At 36.1% G+C, this 12028-nt stretch overlaps 1 protein-coding gene across 5 annotated transcripts in view; it reads left to right on the forward strand.

Annotated features, from left to right (window-relative positions):
* Positions 1 to 12028, forward strand: part of KLF12 (Kruppel like factor 12) — a 512320-nt gene that overhangs the window by 324590 nt on the left and 175702 nt on the right. For all 5 annotated transcript variants that reach the window (XM_037799597.1, XM_037799598.1, XM_037799595.1 and 2 more), the window contains one exon: positions 6873 to 7419. In XM_037799597.1, coding sequence (XP_037655525.1) covers positions 6873 to 7419 — 547 coding nt within the window. The remainder of the gene's footprint in view (positions 1 to 6872; positions 7420 to 12028) is intronic.

Below are 12028 nucleotides of genomic sequence, written 5' to 3' on the forward strand. Positions count from 1 at the left end.
ACTTTTCATTTTCTTTTTAAGATTACCAGGTGATTAAAATACACAGCCAGCATTAAAAATGCTATCTATCCGCTGACAGACAATGATTAAGGTCCAGCTGATGGTAATGGCTGATTGTAGGAAACACATTTGGTACTGTGGTTGCTAATACAGGAGGTTTAGATTCATTTTTACATTCATTCAATACAATGCATAAAGCTGAAGTTATGTTTTCAGTGTTTATTCAGGAAAAAATTATCTGATTAGAAAGGCTAAAATTTACTCCCAGATCACTTAAATGAAGAGGTGCTCTAGAATATTATGTGTAATACTTTTCAGTGGATTTATGAGTAAAATTGGCTTTCAGACTTACAGAGAAAATGATAATATATAACAATATAATCCTGTTTATATTTGTTATCTTTAGATTTTCACAGACCGTGTTTTTGTAAAGTATGTTGTTGCATGTACCTGGATGAGGTTTTGCATATATTCATGCAATTGTATCTTGACACGTTATTATTAAAAAAATTAAATATTATCGTGGATCCTTTCAAGGGGTATTTTATGATCTCTTGGAAAATGAAATTATTCATTACTTTCATCCTGCTTGACAAAAACTCAGTCTTTCTATCCAATCATCATGTCTTTAGAAGAAATATTGTTTTCATTTGATAATATGAATATAGTAAGTGTTTTATCTTTACATACTAGGGATGTCAACAGCAAACGACCATCTAAGGGCACCATTCCCAGGCAAAACTCTTAAAGGGCTCTTAAAGAAAGACACTTAATTGACATTTCTCTGAATAGTCTAGCAGTGTTGTATCAGGAATTGAGGGTAAAATCTGAGAATAGAATCCTTCATTCTTTTTACAGTGGTTCCTCTTCCTCCAGCTGCTTAAAAGTTATAATCTTTCTTTGTTATTTCTGGTCTTTTAAGTTTCCTTTTCCGTTAATGGCTGTTCTTTGGGTGGCATGCCCGTATCTTCTCTCACTTTCTCTAATACAGGTGGCTTTTCATTTAATTCCAAGCTGTTTTGAGTACCTCGCTTTTGGCATTTTCCTCTTTTTTCTCCTCAGTCTTCCTTATCCCTCTTGGCTCGCTCTCTGCTTCTGTCACTTCTCTACAGCTATGCGCTTATGGATGAAAGTGTCAGAACCAGTGCTTTTGATTTTCCACCTTCTAAAAGTAAAGAAATGAATTACTGACAGTGGTTTCAGGATCAAGCCATTCAATTTTTTTTTCTAAAAGGTGGGCCAAGAGTGTGCCGTCAACTGTTATGAAACCGTGTTTGTGCAGTGTTACTGGCTTGACAAATTTTTGTGTGAAGCCTGAAGCCAGAGTTATGCCTGGCTTCTCCTGCCACACTACCACAATATAAGAGATTAGTATGGGCTGTCAGGATATGATTTTATGGGATAATTATGTCAACACTGTGAACAGATGAATGGTACATAAGGATTTTGTCCACATTATACTGATGAAGCATTATTTTTGGACATGCTGGCTGTATTTCAACTGCTACATATAAAAAAGGAACCCAGCGTGTGTATCTGTGATGTTTGTGCTTATAAATTCATGCATAATCTGTCCAAGTTTCCAAATAAGATATGTCTTTGGTCCAAGGGTTTGGTTTATCCTCCTTTACTGTTTGTTATGAGCATTTTCTGTATTTAGGTTAGAGCTAAGGCAAAAGCTTTGCATTTCTCAAGTATTTGAAAGCATCTAGGAGAGAGGATTGTAGGAAGATGGAGGAGTAGTGAAGGAGCTACAGGACTTAGTCTTTCCACGAGAACAACTATTAAACAGGCAAGAACTGTATGAAACAACTAGTTTGGCATTCCAGAGGCCAGAAGAATGCTGCACAGCATCCAGAAAAGAGCAGGAGGAAGGGTTACAAATTATGGCATAGAACAGTAAATTGCTCTCTCTGCACATTGGCTACCACATGATCATCTCAATTGATGCAGAAAAGGCATTTGACAAAATCCAGCACCCTTCATGATAAAAACACTTACAACACTAGGAATAGAAGGAAACTTCCTCAACATGTTCAAGGGCATGTAGGAAAAGCTCACAGCTAACATCCTTCTTAATGGTGAAAGACTGAAAGCTTTCCCTCTAAGATCAGGAACAAGACAAGGATGCCCACTGTTACCACTGTTATTAAACATTGTTCTGAAAGCTCTTGCCAGAGCAATTAGACAAGACAAATGAAAGGCATCCAATTTGGAAAGGAAGAAGTAAAACTTACTCTGTTTGCAAATGACACGATCCTATATACAGAAGACCCTGAAAAATCCACAGGAAAGTTCCTAGAGCTAATAAATGAATTCAGCATAGTGATGAGGTACAGGATCCATATCCCCAATCAGTAGTGTTTCTATACACAAGCAGTTAGAAATTAGAAAAGGAAATCAGGAAAAGAATTCCAGCTACAATAGCAATTAAAAAAATCAAATATCTAGGAATAAATCTAAACAAGTATGCAAAGACTTGTACACAGAAGACTATAAAGCATTGCTAAAAGAAATCAAAGACCTAAGTAAATGGAAGGACATTCTGTGCTCATGAATTGGAAGACTTAAGTGTTGTTAAGATGTCTATCCTACCCAAAGCAATTTATAGATTCAGTGCAATCCCAATAAAAATTCCAACTACTTCTTTGCAAAAATGGAAAAGTGTGGAAGGGTTAGGGGCCCTGAATAGATGAAGCCATCTTCAGAAAGAATGAGGTTGGAGGACTCACACTTCCCAATCTTAAAACTTATTACGAAGTCACAGTAATCAAAACAGCATGGTACTGGCACAGAGACAGGTGTATAGACCAGTGGAATTGAATTGAGAGTTCAGAAATCAACCCTCATGTTTATGGCCAACTGATTTTTGACAAGGTGGCAGAGACCGCTCAGTTGGGAAAAAAATAGTATCTACAACGAAAGGTGCGGGGAAAATTGGATCTCCATTTGCAAAAATAAAAAAAGGACCCCTACCTCACACCATATACAAAAATCAGTTCATAATGAATCAGAAACCTTTATTATAAGAGCTAAAACCATCAAACTCCTTGAAGAAAACATAGGGAAGCATCTTCAGAAACTTGTGTTAGGCAAGACTTTACACCCAAAGCACAAGCAACAAAAGACAAAAATATATAAATGGGATCTCATCAAATTAAAAACTTCTGCAACTCGAAGGCCTTCATCATGAAATTAAGACAACAGCCTACACAGTTGGAGAAAATCTTTGCAAACCTCATGTCTGAAAAAGGTTTAGTAACCAGACTGTATAAAGAAATCCTTCAACTTAACAACAGAAGGACAAACAACATGTTTTAAAAATGTGCAAGAGACTTGAACAGACATCTCTCCACAGAGGATATACAGATGGCCAGAAGACACATGAAAAGATGCCCAACATCGTTAACCATCAGGGAAATGCAAATCAAAACCACAATGAGAATGGCTGCTATTTAAAAAATGGACAATAACAAGTGTTGGAGAGGATGCAGAGAAATAGGAACACTCATTTATTGTTAGTGGCCATATAAAATGGTACAGTCGCTGTAGTCTCCTACAGTTTGGTGATTCCTCCGAAAGCAAAATGTAGGACTGACATATGATCCAGCAATCCCACTACTGGCTACATACCCAAAAGAATTGAAAGCAGGGACTCGAACAGATATTTGCGCACTGATGTTCCTAGCAGCGTTATTCACGACTGCTAAAGGATGATAGCAACCCAAGTGTCCATTACCCAATGAATGGATAAATAAAATGTGGTATATACATACATTGGACTATAAAAAGGAATGAAGTCCCCATACATGCGACAACATGGATAGACCTTGAAGACATCATATTGAGTGAAATAAGCCAGACACTGAAGGACAAATATTGTATGATCTCAATGATTTGAAACAATTAGAATAAGCAAACTCAATAGAGTCAGAATCTAGTATATAGGTTACCAGGGGATGGGATAGGGGTAGGGAATGGGAAGTTAGGCTTAAAATGTACGGTGTTCCTATTTGGAATGGTGGAAATGTTTTGGTAATGGGTGGTAGTGATGGTAGCACAACATTGTGAACTCAATTAGCAGCACTGAAATATATATATCGGAATATGATTAAAAGGGGAGATGTTAGATTGCATATATGGTAACAGAAGAAATAAATAAATAAAAACCATGGAACTGCAGTATACAAACAGTGAACCCTAAGCTAACCCATGGACTTTATTTATTAGTACAAGTATAAAAATATGCTGTCAGCAATTGTAACAAATGTTCCACACCAAAGCAAGGTGTTGGTGGTGGAGTGGTGTATCAGAATCCTGTATTTTATGAATTATTGTTCTGTAAACCCACAGCTTCTCTAATAAAGAAAAAGAAAGAAATAAAGAAAGCACTTTGGGGGCCTTAATATTTGGTAGTCATATCTTTCTAGTACATACATCAGAATTGTGCAAGGAACACTCTTCATCTCCCATTTTTAGAAAATAGCTTAAGGAATAATTATTTTCCTCAGTGAGGGATTTAGCAGATACCTACAAAAGGTAGACTTGTGTTCATAATGTAGAAATGTCTAAGTAGTTTGCAAAGCTCAGTGAAACTTGATGTCTAGGATGTAATCTCTTTACAGATAGCTTCCATATTTACCAACAAGAGCATTGTCATAACCTGCCAAAGTAGTCTTTCTGTTGCATTATGGAATGCTTTTACAATAACGAATTACACCTCAGCCCCTGGTTTGTAAGTATATATTTAGGAACCTGTGTCTAAATAGAGGAGAGAAATTTATGGTGAAAATAATTAATATTTCCTAAATAAGAATTTTGGATATGACTAATAAGTGAAAAGAAGAAACTATTCAAGACTGTATTTAAAGTCAGGCAAACTGGGGGCATTTAATGATATGTGCTTAATGATATATTTTATTTGTATTTTTAATGACAAATCAGTATCTTTTATGAAAGCAGACTTAATGAATTTCCTTATGGGTATAACATATTTTTATTTAAAAGAAACATTTTATATTCTACAAAAAAATTAAATTATAATGCTGAGAATAGATAGAAATATTGTTTTAGTTTGGAGAGCAGATAATGATAACTTTTATAAAAGTTGTTAAATTTATGGTAATCAGTTTTTTTCTTCTGTTTCTTAATGTCTGTGAAAAGATTGAAAAACATTTTTTTCCCCTCAATTTCAGCATATAAAATAAAAATCTTGTCATTTAGAATGTCATGTGGTAGACATTTTGGATGGCTCATTTTAATTTTTCCAACTCAGGTGTTTATGGGAATAACCATGTTAGCTCAGAAGAAAAAAAAAGACAATAAAACATTGACTTTTTCCCTTTATATTTGATTTGGTACCATTATTGACATATCATTTTCCATCTTTTCTCATTGTTAGTAAATAAAATGCCCTTTCAGTACTGCCTATTGTGTATTCTGAATGGAAGTATAATGTATAATTTATAAAGAAAAGCTTTAAGAACATTCTTTGTTTTCTGTAAGTATGCTGAAGTTTTGGGAGGAGTAGCAAACTAAATCCTTTATTGAACAAATTATAAAATGAAACAGTTTAATAATAATTTTAGCCATTGTTCTGATACCATAATAAATCTGAAAAAAAAATTGGTCCTCATATAATAGAACAATAATGTCTGTGCTAGACTGATCAAATATAGATGTAACCAAAGTTGTATTTTATGGTCTCATTCTCCTCATTAAAGCTACTCTGACATATACTAGCTATTAGAACTCTTGAGCCATTTGGGCCTCAAAAGCCAGCATTCAATAAATATTTGTTGAATTTATGAGTCAATAAGTGCATGAATAAATTCATATTTATGCCCAACTAATACTCTGCACAGCACATTGGTCTGGGCAAAATCTTGGAATCTTCATTACTATTATTACACTCATTAAAATTTCAAAGAATAAAATGAAGGACAAAATTATCATTTTTGATTAGACAAAAGCAGCCATTGACAATTTAAATTTTCTGTGATTTTTTTCCCTGAAAGTATTATTACTATTTCCTAAAATGCCTGTTGTAATAGCTCTGTATATTATTTTTGAGCTTTATTTTGAGAACTATTTTGTCATATTTGGAAAGTAAATTATAATCCAATTATTAGAAATGCATGTGTTAAATGGTTTAGTCATCAGGCATGGGAGATTGGATAATTCTGTGGCTTTTTTGTAATGCTCATAATGGGGTGATACAGTAACCCTTGCACTAAATATGAAAGTAGAAATGTCTTAGTGAGTCCTCCCAGTATTGTTTCCAGGTAAAATTTTGTCTCCAGATTATGATTGTGTTGGGTGAGGGTAAGAATTATGAAATCTTAGAATTTTTTAGCTTATTGAGTATTTAAGGTTATCTAGTCAAAATTCCCATTCGTTTATAACTGAGGAAACTGAGACTCATAAATGCAGTGATGGTTCAAAATACCAATCAAATGAATGTTTTTAAATAAGTAGGTGGTATTTTCACAGTTTTAAATAGATTACACTTTGCTTACTGAACTTGACTCCTAGAAGATTTTATGCAAAATCACTTTCTTTTTACATTCCTATGGCTCCTTTTCTCCTCCATAGAACACTAATTTCACTTTTTATTAATGATTGTGTCTGTCTCTCCCAATAGAAGGAAAATATGTTTATGGCGGAGATTTTGTCTTACTCTTTTGTACGTTTGTACCCTCCATTTTAATCACAGTAACTATCACATAGAAATCTTCCAAATATTTGGTCAATGAATTAATGCCCATAAGCAATAAGAGAAAAAGGAATAAATACCCACATTAATGTATCTTGCATCTATTAAATTGTGTGATTACCAAAAATAAATATGTGTTCCATTTTTCTCCCCACAGTCTCCAAACGTCCACAACTACCCCGATATGGAAGCTGTCCCCCTGTTGCTAAACAATGTGAAAGGGGAGCCCCCAGAGGACTCGTTATCTGTAGATCACTTCCAAACACAAACTGAGCCAGTGGACTTGTCAATAAACAAAGCCAGGACATCCCCTACAGCTGTTTCATCCTCCCCAGTTTCCATGACAGCGTCTGCCTCCTCGCCTTCTTCTACTTCAACCTCTTCATCATCTTCTAGTCGTCCAGCCTCATCCCCAACTGTTATAACATCAGTATCTTCAGCATCATCCTCGTCAACAGTGTTAACTCCAGGGCCCCTTGTTGCCTCTGCATCTGGTGTGGGAGGCCAGCAGTTTTTGCACATTATCCATCCTGTCCCACCTTCCAGTCCCATGAATTTACAGTCTAACAAACTGAGTCACGTCCACCGCATCCCTGTGGTGGTACAGTCGGTGCCTGTCGTCTACACAGCTGTTCGGTCACCTGGCAATGTGAACAACACTATCGTCGTGCCGCTTTTGGAGGATGGGAGAAGCCATGGCAAAGGTAAGAGACCCGAGTGTAGTCTTGATTTATTTCTGCACTAGAGGTAATTATTAATTTTTTTCCGTGAGAGAAACCTACAGCATATGCAAGCATATTATATCCAAAGAAGTTCTGTTCAGAACAACACAGACACACCAGCTTGTCAGCCACTGAATGGGGCACGGTGTGGTAGGAACTGACCCTATGTTTATGTAGCTCTATGCTTTGGTTTTACTTAGTCTGTATTTTTGTTTATCAAGATTCAGTGTCAGAATTCAGATACCTAAATTTGTGAAATAATGCTTACCTTCAAGTGCTCAGATGGGAAAGATCTGTGGTTAAAGTGATTACTGGTGAAGCAAATTAAATCCAGTAAATGCATAAATCCATTACGAATTTTTTGAAAAGTGAACCATAATGTTTTTTTTCCTTTCAGTTGTTTAGATTAGAACTTATTTGATGACAATAATATAAAATGCTGTGATGTTACAGCTCCTGGAATCGGATCCTGCACTTTTGAGTGACTTGGAAATTAAGTTCCCATTAAAATAATTGTAAAGTTGAGTGGCTATAAAAGTATCATGTAGCTTGGGTTTACCTTCTTATAAGCCCAAATTATAACCTTAAATAATAGGATGACTTAGTGTGATGGAAATATCTCAAAATGCTATATTAATATTCCCTTCTACAGTTCAGAAGGCAGAAAGATACTTTGCCACATTACTGTGTTTAGTTAATAACCAGTTATTTAATTAAATTTTATAGTTATGCAGCTGATCATGAAGTTATTTCTCTCTTTCTAAGTCTTTGTTTTTCCTTTTTTTTTTTTTTTTTTCTTTCTTGTTTTCTTTTTTCTTTAGAAGGAACTTGTTATAGCATCTTACTGTCTGTTCTTTCTTCCCTTGCCATCACGGATCTGAAAAATAAGCCACCTCTCTATAGAAACTTGTAACATGCCCATAGCTGTTGACTCATTCCCAGGGTGTGTATTTTATCTTCAGAGCCTAGAAATGATGATGGATTAAACTTTGCAATATTACATTTTGCTTTTATAGCATATTAGTACTGATACCTATAATAAAAATATGATTGATGAATATATAAAATGCTGCCCTCTCATCAAATTATAGTAAACATCTTTGTTTTGTATTTTTGTATAAGGTAAGATTTAATACATAGAAATATCGTTTGATTGCGGCCTTAGAGAAAATTTTACAAATATGCACTATCAGCCAGTTACTGTTTTATTTTATCTTCAGTGAGCTTCTTCATAACACATGAAATAAATTTCACCTTCTTGGTTTCACGAAGATAAAAATCTCTGGATTCACAGCATCCAGGGATTTTAGACTGCAAACTTAACATGCAGACAATCACTGCTTACCTGACAACTTCTCTTCCTTCGTGCTGTTGTGGGCAGAGGCCAGAAACTAGTTCCATCACCCTCTCAGTGAACACGTGGAGCAAAAGGAAGGCTTAGGGAGCCTTCTCATAGATTTTACATGAGAGGAACCTTCTTTGATATTGCTAAGACTTCTAATATAAATAAGCAAATAATAGCACAATAGAAGGCCACAGTGGATTTTTTTTCTTCTATAATTCACAATTGTGTTTAAAACTTTTGGGGATAAGTCAAGAAATAGTGAAACATTTAATAACCTTTCATACCATGTTATGTGGGGAGAGGGGTTGATACTGTAGAATTCATTCTCTGTGTGATAACACTTCAGAGAAATGTTGCTTTTATTGTGAAATTAACTGATAAAAGATTTTCATGCTGCTTATGACTTTTTATACAATTTTGATTCGCTAATGAAAAAAGAGAGAGTCTTCTTTATTTGTCATTATTGTTTTTGTGAGAGAGGTTATTTTTATTGAAAAAGTATAATATATAAAGTATATGTTGCCATAATTTAATTTTCTGGAAAACATCTTGGAAGTATTTTGTTGAGATTCATGCTATAATTTGTTCTATACGTGAGTATACTTATGTTATTTTCGTGCAGTGTTTTTTAATTCAGTAGTTTCCTCATATCAAGAATGACGATTAATATAATCATAAATATGCTGGAGTGTGACATGCTTGTTAGGAACATGAGATTTGGGATCAAAGATATATGAATTAGAATCCTCACAACTTTAGACTTGGGAAAGTTATTTATTTTAATTTTATTTTATTTTAATGCTTAATCAGTTAATTAGATAACAGTAAAAGTGACCAATGAAGGAGGTCTGTCTACTTCATAGAATGAGTAAAGGAAAGAGCATTTCAGTAATTCTTTTTAGAGTTTGTTTTGCACATTTGCAGTGGGGCGCTGGGCCAGCAATGAAATGGATGATTCATAAAGGGAGTCCCTACTTCCATTTCCATTTAGACCTTGTTTGCCTGGTATGGATAAGCAAAAGAAAATACTGGTAGGGTAGTTGGACTTTCAGAATGCTAATAATAAAATAAAAATACAAAACATAAGTCATATAAATATAGATGAGTGTAGTAGCTAATAATTTTTAAAGTTGATGTATCTGGTCTAAGGTAGAGAAATAGATTCCTCTCTATGTCATAATATGTAATTTACTAAATGACTACATCCACATCTACAATACATCACGTGGGTTGAGTAGTTTGTCCATTCAGCTATTTACTGAGTACCTATCACGTGCCAGGCATTTTGTTGACACCAGGGATGTAGTGGTGAACAAAACAGATGGTATTTGTATCTTACATAGTTTATAGTTTACCGGAAGATATAGACATTAAACAAACAACAAAAAAATCATACAATTAAATAGTCTATAATTTTAGACAGAGGTGGATTATAACAGACCAGCCATGCAGCTGCCCAGGGAAGGAGGTTTAAATAGAAATGCAAAGAGAGAGTTTTATTTGCCAAAAATGTCCTAATGGAGGGTATTGTATATGTTTGTACTATGATGCTTAAAAGTGATGGCTAGAGTTTGGGGTAAGTGGTGGGGTGAAACTTCCCAAAGGTTATGTCTGACTAACAACAGAAAGATATGAAAATGTTATCTAATGAGAATAAAAACTCACCTGTTCCTTACACGACACTCAGTCTATCATCCAGGTATTTAAAGGGTATCAGTCCAAAGGAAGAGCAGGTTAGCAGCTAGTGCAGGGCACCCACAGGTCATAGTTGGGCCTTGAGTAACACATGATATGAGGAGAAATGGCAGGATGCTCTGCAAAGTCCAGTAAACAGACATAATTTAGAGGAGAGCTATGGGAAGTGAGGATAGCAGATCAGGTTTCCAGAGGAAGTCTCTTTTAAGCTTAGTACCTAAAAGACAAGTAGCAGTTAGCTCCCCACACTGCTGGGATTGCGAAGCAAGGAGCTCTACATGCAGGGACCAGCAAGAGGACTGGTTTGGCTGGAGCTTTGCTTCTGAGTAATCTGAGAGAAGTCCCTATAGGGATTATTTGACCTCTTTAAGGAATTTCAGGCTTGCTCAGGGATGTTTTTGGTAGATTTCCCAGGAGATTTTCATTCATTTTTACAGATACTTAGTAGGAGAAAAACATAGAAGGCCATAGCAAATCCCAAGCAAAGTTGTCTTTTGTTCATTCATTATTACATTACTGGAGGAGGAGGCATTTAGGACTCCCCCCTCCCCTCTCCTCTAGAGTTATGTAATCTGCCATATGCAGGTATAGTTATTGGTATTGAGGTACCGAGATCAGCATCTCCCTACTTCAATTGACCCTATACTCTGTGGGACAATAATAAATATATGTCAGGTAGTGTAAGTGCTGTGAAAAAAAATCAGGCAAGGTAAGGGGATGGCAAGTAATCAGAAAGGGGTACAATCTTAGATACAATCAAGGAAGGCTTCTCTGAGAAGTAAGCCATGCTAATAATGCCTGGTCGCAGACTTTCCAGAAACAGCTGCAGGTCTGAAGACCCGGGGCAGGAGTGAGCTTGGCCTGTGTGCAGAGGAGCTGCAAGGAGAGCAGTGGGATCAGAGGGGAGGCAGCAGGGAGAGAAAGGTGGAAAAGAGAGAAAGGGGGCAGGGAGGTAAGCGGGGCCACATCCTGCAGGGCCTCCAAGGCCTTGGTAAAAACCTTTTGGATTTTGTTCTAAATATGACATGAAGTCACTGGCACTGGAGCCTTTCAAGCAGGGATGTGATACAATCTGTTTGACTCCTGAAAAATGTCTCTGAGGCACTGTGTAAAGAAAACAATACAGGGGCAGGAGTAAAAGAGGAAGCCCGTCCTGTTAGGAGCTGTTGAGTCTGGATTGGATGTGGGTTATGAGAAAGGAGAGGAATCAAGGGTGACTTCCAGGTTTTTGGTATGAGCAAATGGTGGTACTATTTGCTAAAATGGGAAGAGCGGGATTGAAAAGGGATTCCCCTTGGACTTGTTAAATTTGACACACCTTGTTAAACATTTGAGGAGAGCCCTTGAGACAGAAGTTGTATGAGTAAGTCCAGAGTTCAGAGGAAAGAGGAGGCAAGTATGGAGATATAAATTTGGGAGGCATTCGGGTGCAGGAGGTATTTTAAAGATATGGACTGCACAGAAGCACCTAGGGAGAGAGCCAGAATAGAGAAGAGAAAGTATCGAAGACTGAGCCCTGGGACTCTTCTGCATTAGAGGTCAGGAAGAGAA

The sequence above is a fragment of the Choloepus didactylus genome, chromosome 12 (assembly GCF_015220235.1).
Source record: "Choloepus didactylus isolate mChoDid1 chromosome 12, mChoDid1.pri, whole genome shotgun sequence".
Classification (NCBI taxonomy): domain Eukaryota; kingdom Metazoa; phylum Chordata; class Mammalia; order Pilosa; family Megalonychidae; genus Choloepus; species Choloepus didactylus.